This window comes from Erithacus rubecula, assembly GCF_903797595.1.
Source record: "Erithacus rubecula genome assembly, chromosome: 9".
In the NCBI taxonomy this organism is placed as follows: domain Eukaryota; kingdom Metazoa; phylum Chordata; class Aves; order Passeriformes; family Muscicapidae; genus Erithacus; species Erithacus rubecula.
In genome coordinates, this window is record NC_136660.1 from 20,028,026 (window position 1) to 20,046,690 (window position 18,665).

General features: G+C 35.4%; 1 protein-coding gene across 13 annotated transcripts in view; it reads left to right on the forward strand.

Moving 5' to 3' along the window:
* The window catches only part of CPEB3 (cytoplasmic polyadenylation element binding protein 3), a 79,208-nt gene extending 61,138 nt beyond the window's left edge, over positions 1-18,070 (forward strand). For all 13 annotated transcript variants that reach the window (XM_079312027.1, XM_079312024.1, XM_079312029.1 and 10 more), the window contains 4 exons: positions 7,492-7,610; positions 8,921-9,035; positions 11,646-11,827; positions 14,685-18,070. In XM_079312027.1, coding sequence (XP_079168153.1) covers positions 7,492-7,610; positions 8,921-9,035; positions 11,646-11,827; positions 14,685-14,912 — 644 coding nt within the window. In that variant the 3' untranslated portion in view covers positions 14,913-18,070. The remainder of the gene's footprint in view (positions 1-7,491; positions 7,611-8,920; positions 9,036-11,645; positions 11,828-14,684) is intronic.
* The last annotated feature ends 595 nt before the right edge of the window (positions 18,071-18,665 follow it).

An 18,665-nucleotide genomic window follows, 5' to 3' on the forward strand; every position in this document is an offset into this window, starting at 1 on the left:
GTCATCTAAAAAGTAAGTTGCTCCCTACTTCCACCCCCAATCAGCTGTAATTATTTAATGCATTAAAAACTTGTGCTCTATTCATGAAGTCCTAGAGGCATTATATTTATAAAATTACATGTTTGGTTCCTAGGATCACTTCAGTGATTCTACGTCTAAAATAATGATACAGTAATCTAAAATTGATGCAAGATCACTGGAATACACACATAAATTTATCAAAGGCAATACCCTTAATTATACTTGTGTCCTCCCAAATCAGAGGTTAGGACTGGCAATGTGAGTATTTCAGGTGCTGGATATGCTGTGGGTGCCTCTGCCCAAGGCAGTGCATCTGCCTCTCTCTGATCTCAGAAGCTTGGAGCAGCTCAGAGCTGCTGTCTTCCTCAACTGTCTCAGTGTCATGCTTGGCAGATTGTGTCTACTACCATGCAAATCCTACCTGGTTTTGGGACCTACAGTACATCTGAGTACTGATTATACCAAGAGTAGTCAGCTGTATGCCAGTGGAGGCTGGGCAGTTTCATTAACCAAGTTAAACACATAACTTTTAGAGGATTTGTAAAGTCCAGTATTTTTTTTTTTTTTTTTTTAATAATACTATTCTGATCTTCCAGTGATATGCATACCCTTACTCACCAGAGGCAGTTTTGGGTTTTCTTTGGTTTTGAGAGGAATTCATTGTTCAACATGATCCAATTCTGGAAAAAAATTATTCTGTTGTTAAGGAGGGTTTTTTCAAGATGCATCTTTTTCTTACTGTCAACAAAGACAGGAAATTTGAGCAAACCAGAACCTGAAAACAATCCACACGTGAGTGAACAGTCAAACCAGTTATTAGCAGCACCACAGCAGCAAATGACAAATTGATTACTTGATTAAAAGAAAGGCAGTTAAAGCTTAGTGCTGAAGCTCTGCATTCTGCCTTTAGAAACATTTTACAGCTCACAGGAGAGTTACAATCATACAAAAATCAGAAAATATGTTACTAGCTCCATCTTTGCAAGACATGGGGTGTCTTCTTTTTGATCTAAGTACTTTACTTTGAAGTTCTTGACAACAGTCCCAAATATTTTGTGTATCACAGCCATAGTAAGTGCTGCTTACTTTCTTCTCTAAAAAGAAATGTTAGGAAAAACATACAATTTAAAGTGAAAACTATTTTTATTTTAAAACTCAGTATCAAATTTAATTTAAAATAACTGAAATGCAGCTAGCTTGGATTTTTGGACTGGTGCTTTCTTCCTCTGAAAATTTATTTTACCTCATGCTGATATTGTGCTTGAAATAGAAGCTGAAATCAAGCAGAGCATTTATATTTCTGTAGAATTTTTCCATGTTAATGTTGGTTGGAGTAGGACTGGAAAATGATTTTTTTGCAAAGAAGAGTAACTGGTTTTGCTCAGACTTGGAAATGGATCTCTCTTGAGCCATCTGTTCAGAGTAAAAGCAGCAGCAGCAGCAGACCTGACTCCCTCCAGATGATGACCATGAGCTGCTCTGCCCAGAGCCACCACTGCATATTGACCTTGAAAATCAAAATTCAAAAAATTCAGTTCTATATTTAGTTGGGTTTCTTATATTTATGAGTGTTAATGCTTGATTTTTTTTCCATGCTGCTGACTCAGCAAACTTCACAAAGATAGCTTCCACCTCATCAAATATTCAGTCTTTGTCACAGGAAATTTGTGTGACTGCTAAAATAACTACAGTAACCAAATTGTATGTTAGAGCTTTTCTTTTATGTTTTTATACCCTTTAATTCTGATTTATAGCTGCTATAGATCATGTTGCAGTCTGAAGTCTGATGTTGAAAATGGCTGTGACCTTTGAAAGAGGAGACAACGCTATAAATTTGCTGTTGTAATGTTTTATACTAGTTTAGAAGTAAAATGCCAGATCAAAAGGGGCTTTAGTATGCATGTAGAACATTCTTTTGGTTAAAAACCACAAAAAAATCCAAGTCATTTATTTCAGTCTTTTCTTTTTTAATGCAGGTGGGTGGGAGTATTTTTACTACAGGACAAACTGAGATGGCATATGTATACTGTTCTTTTGGGGCTTTTTTTCACCCATACGTGGTGAAAGTAAAGTAATGATGGCTAGAAAATCCTGTCTGCTTCTTGACATGTTTTGGAACTGAAAAGACTTTATAAATCTTTATAAATCTAGCTGTATGTATTTACTACAGCACTATAGAAATCCTTTGTATTGAGCAAGCATTGGGGTGTCTTTCCCAAGTCCCACAAATAATGCATGTCCAGAAAAGAGAGGTTTTGTGGGTTTTTTCTTCCACTTAAACTGAAGATGTGGAGAAAAATGCTCTGTAATATATATGACAAAACAGAAGGTTTCTGTTTTCTCTGTTATTTGTGATATGGTAAGATCATTATTAGTAAGGGTTAAGTGTTGGTTTCAATTCTTTTGGTGATCTCATGATGTGGGCTATTTAGTACTAAGACTGGAATTATGAAGACATGCACTTTATTTTACAGAAGCTACTGATACAGAACCTCAGTTTTCATTCAGCTCTTCTCTATGATCCATTCCATTGCTGGCTGTTCTTGTTATGTCTCCTGTCTTCCTTTTGACATGTATGCTTCATTTTATTGCTATTAAGATTCAGGATCCAATTATTTTTCAATGTAACTGAGGATATGGAGTTCAATCCTTTAATTAAAATCAAACAAACCCTTCCCCAGTACCTGTCTGTAATGTGGCATATGAGGAATTTCTTACATATCACACCAGCCAGGCTTAGTCTGGTATTCATGAAAAACATGTAAAAATGTTAATGTGCAGAAATAGAAGAGTCACTGAAGATTCTAGACTGTTCCTATTTCTTATACACCTTTTGTTTTTTAGAGAAAAGAATCAGCTGACAGGGTCAAACACTGCCATATAAAATTAGACTGAATAAAAGAAATTAATCTTTGCAGCCCTGACTAATACATAATTTCACTCTTCTGCAGTAGCTAAGTGAGATTACAGCCTTTTCTATTTTGAGGTTTCTTAAGTATTTAAAGCCTTTGAAGTTTTTTGAAAATGCAGTCATGTCACTGTAATGTTTAAAGGAAAGTCTGCAGTTTTTTAACACCTTGGATTTTTATTTTTTAAAAATCAGTTTAATTTTTAATAGTCGTTTCATCTTTGGATTTAGAAATGTGTTTTATTCATGTTCAAAGCATCTTCTAATAAGATTACTAAGGTGACTTTGAGCAATGACCCTTGTCATCACATTAACTGATTTAGAAATTTGGTTCACACTGTTTCTAAATGTTCCTTTACTGTGGGCTTTTAAAACAACTTTATTCTAGAAGTTCTAGTAAATACAATCATAATTTAGTTCAAAACTATTTTTTAAATATTGTAAAAAAGAAAGTGAAATATATATATGTCATGAGGAAGTTGTCTATTTAAATCTACTTCTTTCTTTGAGGCAGCCATCTCAACATCTAAAAATAACCCTAAAGAAATTAGACTAGAACATTAATTTTCTTTGCCATTTTTAACTCCATCCTTCTTTTTACATAATGAGGTAGTTTTATATATTTAAATACTTTTATAAGAAATCTGAGGTTGATGGTAAGATTTTATTTTAATCCTGAAGCTTATAAAAACATCAGAAAAGATACTGTCCAAATGGATGAAAGACGTGCTTCGAAGGTAGTTCAGCTTGTTTCAAACATAAGTGTCCTTCCCTTTTGCAGGTGAAATCAGTGCGTGTGACTAACCAAAGGCTTTAAGGCTTTTCTGATTTGCTATACAGAATGTAAAGAGGAAGTTCTTTTCTTCATTCTCCTAATTCTGCCACCCAACCTCAGTGCTATAAAGCTGAAAACATGTGACCCTTAGATTATGATTCCTTTATCTGATTTTGCAAGTGGACTGAATTTTGGGAAGTACAGATTTCAGATCAAATACGTGTGAAATCAGTAGATGGTATGCAGACACATGACATGGATAGTCAAATACTCTTTGACCTTATAGATAACTCTTCATTACAGTGTTTCACTTTGTTTGAAAAGAGCCCAGATTCTAAGAACCTGAAATAGGTTAATCCTTCCCTGTTGGCTATATAACATTTGCATGCCAAAGTGCTGGCTTTGTACCAGAAGATTCGCTCATGGTTGATGCATTTGAACAACAATTTATCTGCTGTTGTTCTCAAATGCAAGAATTTAAATTATTAGTTACTTTGAGTATTCACAAGTTGAGCATAAAATGGTATCCTTCAGTTATTATAACAAAATTTAACTAATTCACAATTAACTGAAATTCCAAAGAAAAACTCTTGATTAAATTCAATCCACTATGGACTTCATTAAGTGAGAATCTTTAACTCTTGAGAAATACTTTGCTTTAGGTCTTTTTTCATAAACTCTATCAGCTGTGCCTTGCTAAGTTGAATGATGTCCACAGAGCCAGTAAGTTTATTTTCTCTCACATGTCTAATGCATACAATGCATGTTCTGCCATAGTAAAGGTACGTAAATAGTTCTTTTCAGCAAATAACATTGAGAAAGAATGGGCAGAATACATGCATAATGCACTACTAGCTAAAACTCCAGTATGACTGCCTGTAATTTATACCAACATGCCAGTTCTTAACATAAAAGCATGAACTTCTTTTATTAGAAAGGCAGAATCAGCACCTTGATACACTTTCCATCTAGCATATTGTTTTGAAGAAAAAGGTTATTGAAGCCTTTTACAAACTGTGCTTTCAGTAGTACAGAAAGGTTCCCATCATTAGAGAAGATACACCAATGCTGGTATTAATTGAAATAGGGATTTATTCTTTTTTCTCACTGTCTAGGCTGGCAAAAAAGCTTTTGCCAGACTGTAACAACTTTATTTACTTCCCAGTGTATCCTGCATTTCAAGTGGCAAACTTGTTTCAAGCTTGTGGGACACAGTGTATATGCCAGATTTTCCAGTTCATTCTCAGCAAAGTTAACTGAAATTAGACCAACTGGACTAAATTGCCCTTTCATATGGAAATTGTGTCACTGTTAAGATGTCAGAATAGGACATGTACAAAGAAACTTAGTTCTTATACTGCTTTCCATCAAATAATGAATCTTGGAGCTCAGGGTCGAGGATCTCCTAGGTTGGCTTCATAAACTAGGGAAATTATTTTTCTCCTCATCCTCCCTCTGATGTACCTTTTAAAAAGTTGTAGTGACTTTTTTTACACCAAAATGCATTGTTGCCTTTTCCCAGAGAATTGCAATGTTTATTGGCAGCACTGCAGTGATGTGTTGCACCAACAACAGAGGAGGAGCTGGATTGTTTCTGCTCTGCCAAGAATCCAAATATCTGTGGATAGACAATAGTCAGCTGTAGTCAGGTTGCTGGGTTTTGAGGCCTCAAATATCTTCTTTGTTTTACTTTATGGAATGTGAGTCAAGGGCAGCCCCTTGAGCCCTGAAACCTTAGAGTGTGGTCAGGTAAGAAAGGAGCACTGCCGAAATTTGATTGTAACCTGCTACCACACTATGTTAGAATTCTGCCATAGGGCATTAAAATTTTGAGGTTTATCAGATTTTTTACCTCTTGGGAAACAATGGATACTTTTAGAAGTGATACAGTATTTGTGAAGCACAGATAGGAGAATATGCTGAAGCACACAATGCTGGGGAATTTGAAGCAACTTCCAGCATCTGCAAAGTTGTACCTAGTGTGTGATAATTCTTTACTCATTTCCAATTTCAGCACAGATATTTTCCAATTAATTTTTTTTATACTGGAACAGAATTCAAAGTGCATCTTCTTATATAGTTCCAGTCAAATGAAGTGCATCCATGGAAGCACGTTTTCCTGGATGAACAAGAGAATGCAGCTCTAAACAGTGGCATTGTGATGCAGAGGGTAAGTCTGCAGTAGTAGCAATGCCTAGAATTGCTCGTGGGGAAAAGCTGCACCTTTCTGAATTTAAAGTTTTTGCATCCCTATGTGCTTCTAGAAAGTGAGTAAAAACACCTTCAACTTTGGCAGGTATCTTTCTTGGTCATATCAACTTCTGTGATCCTTATATTATCTGAAGTTCTGTTCTTTTTTTTTAATTTTTGTGTCATTTTTATTACTCTTCAGTACCAGAAGTTCTTGAATGATTGGAACAGATGTGCAGTTACCAGGTTTTGAAGTAGTGCTGAACATCATGTCGTGCTAGTCCAGCCTCCTCCTTTTCTAGGTTAGCACAGTGCTGCTCTGTAAACAGCCTCCATGTATCCTCGTGGATCCCACAACAGAATGATTTATTCACAGAGATCTAGGGAAGTGAGGAACTTTTACCTTATTGAACTTCATGGCAGGCACTAGCCCCAAGTTAGTAAACTGAAACCTCACCAACTTGTACTAATCTTCTAATCTAGCAACCAGGGAAAATAAGAAGTATGTTTGGTTAATTTTAACTGTTTGGGGAAATTATGATCATTCCATTTACTGTACCCCCAAAGGGCAGTCAATTCCAATTACCACAGATATAACCTCTCACTATGGCCTAGAAACCCTCCTGAGAAAAGAGACACAAGTGGCAAATGACACAGGTCACACCCAACATGTTCCCATTGAGAAAACTGTGCTGTGGTGACTGTGGAGCAGAGGAGCAGTGCCTGCTCCATGGGAGTCTCTCGGCCAGGCAGCTCCAGTGATCCAGCAGCCTCTTGTTACCTGCCTTTGCTGAGTGCAGGGAGTGCTGAGCTACTTCCACTTCTCAGCAAGCAGAAGCATGGGCTGCTGGGGTCAACTCTTCATGCAGATTTAACAATGTTAAATAGAACTCAAGAAAGTTTTCTTGGCAGCTGCATTCAGCAGAGCTCTGAGTACTACATACTTAGGTTTACTGGCTAATTTAAAGTCCTAAAACTCTGAATCACATGAAAAAAATTTAGTAGACTCCCTTCTTTCTTTTGAACTGCTTTATTAAATTAAGTAACAATAGCAGGTCTTTTATTAATAATAAAGCACAAAGCATGTTATTCTTTTTCACTGGGATTATTGTTTTTAGTGAACATTTTTTTCATGTTTAAGTGTGTATGCATAGAATTTTTTTTTCTGTTTACCTGTCCACTTTCTTAGCCCTCTCTTCTAGAATGTATTAATTGTATGTAGTAAGTAGACATGTTGTGCCTCCATTGTGAGATGTTATTCACTGATACCAGCAGACACCAGGGATAAATAGCTCCAATACAATTGTTGGATAATAGAAACCCTTATTTCACCAGCCTATATCCCAGTGCTCAGAATCATTAATTAACCAAATAAATATCGTCAGATGCAGCAAATACTCTTGTCTCTATTCTGAAATCAGTACTGTAGGGATCTGTAATGAAGGGATATGTTCAGTGAATTTAATTTATGAAACAAACTACCAACCTTTACAGTTATTTGTATATCTTACCCACCTATCCTAACAAACATCTTGTTTAAAAATGCTCTGTAAAGTAATCTATTACTTTTCTTTCTTGTGCCCTTGTCCTTTCCAAGGTTATGCCTTTCTGCTGTTCCAGGAAGAAAGCTCTGTACAAGCTCTGATAGATGCCTGTCTGGAAGAAGATGGAAAACTTTACCTATGTGTGTCAAGTCCCACAATCAAGGATAAACCAGTAAGTAGCTTATGCCATGACACTTATGCTGGTTGCTAACCTATTTGCTGTTACTCTTTTCAGTGAATAAATAAATAAATAAACTTAATTACTTGTCATTTCCTGTTTCTGACCTTGCAGTTACATTGAATTGACTTCCTGTATCAGCATAACATGGCTTTAACATTTGCTTTTTTCTGATAAATGCCATGTTCAATTAACTTTTTCATTTGGTACTCCTGGTATGCTTCACGAGTGTGCATCCTTTTACAGTGCTAACTGTGAAATAATGGAATGGTAATTTTTAATCTCTTTGATTTGAGAAAAAAGAAAGCCTTATATGATGAAGTAAAGAAATTTAACCCTGCCAAATTAAGATCCAGATAGCATCAAATATCCTCTGTATTTAATGAGGTTTTTTAATTATTATTTTTATTGATTCAATAGCTAATCAATTTATAATTTAGGCCTCATTTGGCTTATAGAAACACTGGGGTAAAATCAACTACTTCAGACAGCTGTAGCAGAATAGCAGACATACCAGTAGCCTGTTTTTATTGCTCACATCTCTAATATTTTTTAATGCTGGTCTTTCTTTGTGTTTATGTAAATATACAAATGAGATGAAAACTGCAGACAAATAAGATTAAAAATGTGCTGCCTTGTAAAAGTACTATTAAAAATCTTGCAGAGATGAATGAACAACCCAAGATTGCAGCACAGGGAACGGGCTTGTGTGATTCCCAGGATCAAAAAAATGGATTGATGAACAGCTTTATCAAAATAACTTCTGAGGAGTTTTTTTCTGTGTAATCTAAAGATTTATTCTCAGCTGTGTTGCTTGATGTTCAATAGAAACAGACATTCACATATTATACAATTTCCTTTTGTATCCAAGTATAGAGATTAATTTTATTAATTTCTTAATTTTATCAGTGCTTTTAATTTTGTGGATCACTGTATATCATTTCAGGAGAGCCAGAAGCCCAAACTACAACTGTAATTGCACACACATGGTAAAATGTTCTCAAAGTCCTCTCACAGGTTTCTTCCTATGATGGTGATTAGGAGTAGGGAATTAATGAGCGTAGGAGTTTGTGATGAGGAGCTTTAACTCAAGCCTGGCCTCTAGAGGTGATAAACGAGCTGTCCCCCTTCTTTCAGATACTTAGATAAGGTATGTTCTCAAGTTGTCCTGGTTCTTATAAAACCAACTTACTGCTTTTGCAAAGTTCAATTTTTTAAAAAAATTATACAAAGATTTGGCAGGTTTTTCTTAATTTTAATTAAGGGGTCACGTTTTCCTCTGCTAAAAATGATCTTTAATACAGGTGCAAATTCGACCTTGGAACCTAAGTGACAGTGACTTTGTGATGGATGGGTCTCAGCCTTTGGATCCAAGAAAAACAATCTTTGTTGGAGGAGTTCCACGGCCTCTCCGAGCTGGTGAGTAGCAGGAAAATGTAGGACATATAGCAGATTAAGTGGAAAAGATGAAGAAAGGTAAACAGTATCTGTAAAAGACCAGAAAATGGACCTGTGCTATCTAAGACAAGGAGTATCTTCCTGTTTACAAAATATCAACAGTGAACATTTTTTACCTTTTAAATAGGTTAGTAATTAGGATTGCCAGTAGAAAGTTTTTCCCAAATTTGCTTAATATCCTAGAACTTGGCTGATTTTTTGCAGTGTAGACCATCTTAATCCGAACCCTGACTTGTTTGCTGATGTGCAGGCAAGTTTCCCTTTCCTTTTACTAAGACAAAGACCAAACCCTTCTCCCAGACCCCATCCAAACCAATTCCAGCCTCAGCTCTATGATTTCTGTTTCCCTTTTATTCAACACTTATCTGAATTCTTCCATGGAGATATGGACTGGGCCTCTCAGCTGTTGCACCAAAGAAACATTTCTCCCAACCCAGGTCTCTTGGTGGCCTCGCATCAGAGACCATTTTCCAGATTTACTCCTAATGTAGCTTCTTTCCCTCTATTGTTTTTCTTCACCCTTAGCTCTTTTCTTCACTTTTATTTCAGAGCCACAGACAAGACTCCCTAGCTTTTGGCCAGAGGAAAGATTTATCCCAGCCCAGTCCTCGTGTTGTTTTGAAGGCCCCATTAGAGTGCTGCTCCCAATTGTAGCTCAATCCTCATTGTCATGAAGCAATTTAAAACATTTCTCCAAGCTAGATCTTTTGGCAGCACACACTTCTGTTTATACTCCCTTTCCATCCTCACTCCAAGGCAGCTGCATGGTTTGTCTTTCTCATCCTCTCAACCCTAATCCTAATCCTGGGAAACTGTAGTAGGCAAGGCCTCTCAGTCACTGGTCTGGAAGAAAAAACTTTCCTTGTAGCCCTCAATTTCCTTCAGCAGCCACTTTCCAGCCCACTGGAACTTCAGCTCCTCACTTTAGCTTTTGCCTAATGTTAAATATTTTGGGAAGCTGTACCAATGTCCCCCAGCCACTGCTGACAGCAAAATTTCTGTTGTTCCAGATTTCTTGGCAGCTTTCACTTTCCTCACCATCTTAAAATAAGGCCCAATTGTAGGGTGGTAATTATGTAAATAGTAACAATTAAACATTAGCTTATTCCTAATGATAGCCTTTATAAAACTGTATGCCATTTGGCCTGTCATAGATCACATTTGAAATGCATTACACTTGGAAACTGATGCCTTTAAATAGGTAACTTCTCCAAAACAGACAAACAGTTCCCATTTCTTTTTGTTTGCAGCTCTAAGGATCAGATACAGAAGTAAAGATATTTGAACACAGTCTGGTTTCCTTGCCCTGGAATCCTAGATATTATTTCTCTATTGGCAAGAGTGACTTAGTGGAACTATTATTGGAATTATGTTTTTGATGTTTGTGCTGTACTGTCACTTTTTGAGATCACTACCCAAGTGATGATTCCAAATCATTAGAAAGTAGAAGAATCTATTAATCACTACATTATGCTGGTAGTTTTTCCTTACTCTTTGGAGCAAAATATTACCTGATTTGGTAGAATGAGTCACACATTCATTGTTGCAAATGGACAAATTAGTGTATGGTCTTCCCTGCACACAGATTTATACAAACACATACACCTATTCAATGTACTAATGAGAATTTTGTGACAACTGTGAGAATTTAAATATTTACCATTTATGATTCTAATTTTATTTGGGTAGTTAAATGGTAACTTGCTACAGAAAGTGTTTTCACATATTAGCACTAGAAAATGGCTGACTTGGCAGGGCCTGTACAGGTCTCAGTTCTTGCACTGTCCATCTGGCAGATTTGTTGGCCTATGAGGTTTTACAGAGAGCTTGGCTCAGTGGCCATACAACCTTGCATAATTTACATGGCTCTTCCCTGCTTTCTTCAGCCTCTTTACTACTTCCTTTAGTTCTTTCCCTTAACTTCCCTTTTGGATGTGTCCTCAGCCATGCACTCAACCTGTCTGGTTTATGAATGATGTTTATAAGTTCTTTAGAATTATTGGTAATAAAAAGCATAAAACCATGAAAAGCAACAAACCACAAGATCCACAAGCAAGATAATATTCTACCAAAATATTAATTTGAATTGCACCTGCAATGTAGGCTTGTTTTAGCTGCAGGAACTTCAGATGTTTCACAGATCTTTGTTTCAAATGTGAAGCACATCTTGGATATCTTTTGAACCTTGGTACCCAGGGCAAAATACCAGATTCTAAAAACAGGACTATTCCTAAGTGATCTTGGATGTAAACTAGTATTAAAAAGCCTACCAAGTACTAGGATTTTAATATGCAATATTGTAAATTCTTATTCACCTGATACTTATTTAACAGCATAAATTGCATTTTTTTTTCACACTTAAGCCACATCCACTTTTTACAGATTCTGGGTTTTGCTGTTACATTTTACTACAATTCATGTAAGGTTGATTCAAACTGTGTTTCACTTTGCAGTTTTAGACTTTGGAAGACACATCTGATATGGCAAATGGTGCTTTTTAAAGGCAACAATCCAAATGCAACACCATTATTTATGTTAAATCTTTTATATTTAACAATTGACTTCTTGCAGTTGAATTGGCAATGATTATGGACCGTTTGTATGGAGGTGTCTGCTATGCTGGCATTGACACAGACCCAGAGCTGAAGTACCCAAAAGGTGCTGGCAGAGTGGCTTTCTCCAACCAGCAGAGCTACATTGCTGCTATCAGTGCTCGCTTTGTCCAGCTGCAACACAATGACATTGATAAACGGGTAAGTCGAATAGCGTGGAGCCAAATGGTTTTAACAAAATGTACAGGTATTTAAAAAATCTCTATCAGCACTGTGTTGGAGAACACTGGAAGTTCTGTTCTTCAGGTGACATTTGTCAATGTTTTAAAACCTTATTTAAGCATTTAAAGCAGAGTGAAAAAATACTTAAATATCTTAAATAACTTCTAGTGGTAAACCCAGAAAATAGTTGATTGTAAGCTCATTTGTCCTTGCATCTGTTTTGAGTTCCAAATTCCATAGCATTTCCCAGCTTCTTTTTCCTTCTTTAGACATTTGCTCATTGTGCATCAGTAGCTTTCAGAGAAGTGACTTCTTGTGTCAGAAATTATTAAGCCATTTTCTGTCAGTAGTGTAGGTCTAGAGTTGAGGTCCATAAAGCACAGGTTTATTGTAAATAAAATAGCTAATACTGACCTCAAAAGTCTTCAGAATTTAACTAAAACCAAATGCTAAGAGATTGTTTTGTTCAGTCTGTATGATATTGGTAAATGGCTTTTCAAACATGAAGTGAAGTTTCAGTATTCACTGAAATTTGACTTGAACACATTAAAAGAAAGCATTACTTATTTTCCAAAATTATTTTTTTCTTTCTTTAGACCTTTTGTCTTCACCTCTTGATTACACATACAAACAACACTCATGTTTTTGAGGGCTCTGCATTTAGAATTATTCAGAAGCACACACAGCATGCACTGCTGCTATGTGTTTTTCTGATAGGGATGGCTTGTTTTTTCCTTAATCTGATGTAAATGATTTCTTCAGAAGTCAGTTTAACAGGTATTGGGTGTGTCTATTATGTGCAGTATGCATGTAAAGACACACAACTGCAAAGTTCAAACTATTTTGACTTTGTCTTTACCAATCTGAATTGTACTTTTTGTCAGTTTTGAGAAGGTAATGGAATTTTAAGTCCTCAAATAATTAGTGTATGATGCTTTACACCATATTACATTAACTAAGACAAGGCTATTCCTAAACATTTCTTGTCCATTAGATTCTGAAAAATCTCACAGAGAGATTGAGATTAATACTCCAAAAGTAATCACACATTGAACTCTTTGAGATTTATATATCAGCCATGCTTGCCTGAGGGTACTTGCTACACTTTAGGCTAAAGCCACAAAAGGTCACTAGCTAGTAAATTTTTTCATCAATCTGTTCTTTTTTCACTTGTTGGACTGATAATTTAAGTTTATTTAATTATCTTTTATCTGTTTTTAAAATAGATTTGTGAGTTTGAAGAAGTATGAAGTCTCTTAATCCTTAAATCTTAATTTTTAAATCTAATAAATTGAAACAGCTGAACTGTACAGCAAACATTCTTACAATTATTTTACTAGTAACCAATGCAAGAAAAGATATCAGAGAGAGAACCAGAAAGAGACTCTATTTGAAACCTTCACAATTCATGCTTGGGAAATCTGAGTAGCTGGGGATCTAGAGCTGTGCTGGACATTGGACCTGCTTTCTTCCAATTTCATTTGAGACAGTGCTGTTTTATTTTACATGATGCTTCTAATTTTAGTGATATGGCATCTGATATGCAAAATGGCAGTTACTCAGACTTGTTCCATGCAATACTAGTAGCAGGGTGTAATTAAAAAAATAAGATTGGCAGCTCTAGCTGTTCGTTAGCTAAGAAAAAGAAATATAACTCACTATATAAGCTTTAATTCAAAGGAAAAACATTTGATGAAGTGTGATCAGGATAAGCTGAAGTAAATTCAGCATGAAGCTTTTTTGTAGAATGTTTCTTGCCTCTCAGCTTAACATCTAATTCCATGTTTCTTCAAATCTTTATGTATTTGAGTGTTGTTACTAGATATACATATATGTTGTTACTAGATATACAAAATGTGCCAGACTGCCACTGTTCAGTTACAGCAAAATTATTTATAATAAATGTATACTTCCAATTTTTCTCTTTTCTAGTGCAGTTGACTGTACTTAAACCACTTTATAAATAGCATCAGAGAGCCATAAGAATTAGACATGCATGAGCTCATGATTTCCCTGGAATGAATGAACACTCAATTTAAATGTGTAGGCACAATTCATAGGAACATATTCAATGTCTGTAACAGCATTATTGCAAGGGCCTAATCATGCATCAGTCCTGCTGTGTTTGGCACAAATGCTTTAAAAACAAAAGGCATTCCAGCCCCAAGTTGTTTACAACTGAGTGTAGAACAAAAGGCAGCAGCTCTCCAGATTATTTGTAATTGATGGCAAGGCCCTTGTTGGAACTACAATGAAATTTTATTGCACTTCAAGAGCTAAAAATCTTTAGATAGTGATTGTTGCCAACAAAATGAAGAGTATTTAATACAAGTGCATTTAGTTTTGTTTAATTTGAATCTCTTAGTTTGTTCCTACATTTTGAAAATCACAGACAAAAAAAAAAATCTTCAGTGGAAAAAAGCGCTCTGAAACTCACCAGATCTCTGAAGTTTAGAAATATAATTTTGTTTGTTATAAGTTTTCTTCCCAAATGCTGCTCTCATGACCTGCCCATGTAACAACTCAGTTCAGATTCTTGAGGTTTTCTTAGTGGAAAAAATCCTTGGAGATTTTTTATTTACTTCCATCTTAACATTTTCCTACTCCCAAACTTCCCAAGGAATGTTGGATAGTTACAAAAGCACGCCCTTCCTTCTTGAGATTTTCTGACAGGTAAAGTGCATGTATGGAAATTTAACTACCAATCTCTTGGGTTAATCCTGCATCAGTTGAAACCCTTCAGAAGAGCCAGCAAGAATTAAAACTTTGGGGTTTGTCTTCATGCTCAGCACAAGTATGAAACATTCTCACAGTTGTTTTCTTGTCCCTGGTGCAGGTGGAAGTGAAGCCATACGTGCTGGATGATCAGATGTGTGACGAATGCCAGGGCACTCGCTGTGGTGGAAAATTTGCTCCATTCTTTTGTGCCAATGTTACCTGTTTGCAGTATTACTGTGAATACTGCTGGGCCAGCATACACTCCCGTGCAGGGCGGGAGTTCCACAAACCACTGGTAAAGGAGGGAGGTGACCGGCCCCGCCACGTCCCGTTCCGCTGGAGCTGAACCCCGGCCGCGCCCAGCAGGAAGTACTGGAGTAAATAAAATTGAGTGAAAAGAGAGCGCTGCCTCAGGGCTTAGTGTTCTGGAAATCTGTGCATTCGTCCTCGACTTTAATGAAGAGATGGGTCTTTTTATTACTATTATTATTATTTACAGTCACATTACTGAACTCAGTGTCCAGTATAATACAAACCGGCAGAGTGTAACTGTACTGATTTTGCACTTTGATTCACACAAACATCTGCTTGGTACCTTAATTTCCTACACAAGACTTGTCACTAGTGACATTATGTAGACTGCCATTCTCATCAGTCTTTACTGGGCTGATGTGTATGTGATGAAGATTTTTTTATTGTAATTATAATTATTTTTATTTTTAAACTGGAGCATGCACTTATTTTCAGAAATTTAGACTTGCCCCTAGCAGATGACTTACCAAAGGTAATATTCACAAGTAGGTGGCAGATGTAGCAAAAACTTAAACAGATATTCAGCAATCATTAGTTTGGGTCACTTAGAATAGTAATAACCCTTAAAGAAAAATAAGCCTTTAGTTGCTCTCGATTTTGACTTGTAAGGATGATACCTCATAAGCTGGATCAGACTTTTTTCTTTTGTTTTGCTGAGGGGTTTTTTTTGTTTGTTTGTTCTGTTTTGTTGAGTTTTTTTGTTTTGTTCTGTTAGGTCTTTTAGTGTTATGTAAATGTATGCTGCAATAGCTTTTGCTGCTATTAAAATGGTATTACTAATACCATAATACTCTATTCAGGCTAGGGTATCAATTAAAAATGAATATGTGATTTAAATAGTGATGGCTGCTGAAAGGAGATCAGTATAGCATACAGAAAAGCTTCCAAGGAAGGTCAATATTTTTTGACTGCATGTTTACTTAATCAGGTTGCTGCATGCAATAAATTTTATATATGTCTAATATAAAACCTGCCCACAATGCACAAATTATGAATCTTCATAGGCTACAAAATGCTCAGTAACAAAAAAAAAAAATGATTACTGACTGGAGGAAGGCATGCCTCAGTAAATGTAATGCTTCTGAAATTAGGATCAGCCCATTACAGAATGACCTATATTACAACAAATATAAAAAACTAGCTGTAGGATATTCTTAAAAAAAATTTGTGGATGGTAGATGAAGTACTTTGCGGTGCTCTGTTATATATCGTGCAATTTATTTTATATAGTAAAGTGATTATGTCTAGTACTGTGATCAAACTTAACTGTTAAAGCCTCTGTATCTGACATTACACATTTTTGACAGTTCATAACAGGTACATAAACAGAAATGAGCTCTTATTACAATCTCTCTCCTAATGCTTGCATCATTTACGTAGCTGCAGACCTTGTCCAGGAAACCAAAGAGCTCATGCTGGCGTACATACACTACCGATTAGATAGTCTGTCAAACTAATAACCTAGGCACATTTAAGAAAGTTAGGAAACAAAGTGGTGCTAAAGAAATGTCTGCATATAAAAGTAACATGAGATGTCTGCTCTGTGGATGTGGCGTTATCTCTCTAATCCCTGGATGTATCCTGTGAAGCTTGAATACAATTAAGACCTGCTAACACAGTGGACATTTTTTTAGCATGAACTATGGGGCTGCAGATAGCATATAAATATAAACACACTTGGTATACTAATGATTGTGAGAATGTGTACACTATTTTTTTTTTCTTTTTCCTCCTTTGTTTTTGCAGTTCTGGGGACAATCTGACTGGATATGACACCGCATAGTAGACTTAAATGTTCTGGGTTTTGTTTGTTGTGATGTCCTTCTTTGTGTCTAATTTAGTAAGTTGGTTTTCCCAATGTTTAGTTGCAGGTATTGGCTTTGAAAGGATTTTTTCTGTTTTTGGAGAAAAAAAAAAAGAAAAAATAGTTTTTTACTGGTTTAAAATGCTTATTATAATTATCCCTTTTGAAGTTACTTCTGGGCGGTTTTGTGATATTGCTTTTCCCAGCCCAGGTGTCTTTTCTGTTTTTTTTCATCTGTACAAGACATTTTGTTATGCACTACTTTTTGTATCTAGACAGTTTTCAACAGTTGGCTGATGATTTTTTTTAAAGAAAAAGGCATGCTTTCTGACTGACATGATCTTTTGCAATACCTCAATTTTGAAATATAGGAAAGAAAATGATATTTTCTAAGTAAGTTTATTCAGAAAAATATATATTAATTTAATTCTGCAAGAAAAATGATTTAACAGATGGGTAACTTTATTTTTTTCATGCTTATTTGAGTTTTTTTGAAAATGAAGAAGTTAGAGCTTTATAACTGTAATATTAAAGATCATAGCTAACCTACAGAAGTCTACCTAATTATGTGAAAGAAGTAAACCTTTTTGAAGAAATACCCCTCTTTCATGTAGAAAAATACTCCCAGAGAGAAAGAGAGCGAGAGCGAGAGAAGCTGGAAAATGTACAATATACCATAATGTTGGATTAAATCTGAAACAAAATCATCATAAAGAACAGGTGTAAACACAAACTCCATTTGGTGCTGAAAGTTGTGAATAGAAGGTGAAAAAATATTTTCCCTTAATTTGTATATTTATAATCAAGTGTGATTATGCACGACTGACCAGAATTGTGAGAGTTCTTCTGTTTGTATTTTTTTAAAGAGAACTTTTTTTAGTTTATTAAATTATGACATGCTCCCTTTTGTTTTGTAAATGAATGTGCCCCTGAGTTGTTAATATGTTATATTAAAAGAGGGTCCTTCAAAAAAAGTTATTTTTTAAAATATGGAGTTCTGAACTGCAACTTGACTAAGAAGCCCCTGGGTACAACAGGTCCTATTGTGGCCTTTTCTGATGTGAGACTTGAACTAGTCGATTTTTTTGAAGGCTAACCTAACCTCGACTATTTGTTGTTATGTGCAATACTGTTTGTACTGTTTGTATAAAAAAAAAGAAAAATGAAAAGAAAAAAGGCATAAATCTTTATTGCAGATTTATTTTCATTGCAGACTTTAGACATTGTGATTCACTAAAATCATTTTTCTACTGTCAAATATGTACCTTTTCTTCATGCTGGTATTTTTTCAATAGTAATGTAGCCTTTGTACTGAGACAAATTTTCATTGTTATTTTTAGAAAGATTTTTTGCTAAGAAAAAAATTAAACATATTTACATATTTTTCATTTTTATTTCGTATTTTCTTTAAGGAGTGCTTTCTCAACCATTAATATAGTTGTTTCTGGGAGAGACTTTCATATCTGGTCAATGTCATTAATATTATTTTGTATTTTTACTTGGAATAAATTAATTTTATGATGCTGATTCTTTAAAAGTTTATTTTTTTCATTTTCAGTTATTTTTGAAGCTAAAATCTTTGTAATATTGTTACTAAAGTGTCTAGTTTTTTGAAATGCAAAGCTTTATGTATTAACTTGCTGATGTGGTTTACAATAGTGTGGCAATGATGAAAATGGTTGGTTATGTAAAGTGATTGGAAAATTGTAACAAAGAATTGGGCAATAAAATGACAGAATGAAGCAGAAAAAACGTGATATTTTGAAAAGCCTTTTCCTTTATCAAAATGATTTAGGGAGATAATAGGGATGTCACAGTACCAGTTCGCTGTCTAGATTTATACACCACCAGTGTTGATGAAATACTATTGCCATTATAAGGAGCTAAATCTATTGAACAATGGGTTTTTGACCCTGCCCATTCAGCATAATTCTTCATTGCTTTTCTTGTCATGAACTCAGTAAACTCTCTTCAATAGCCTTA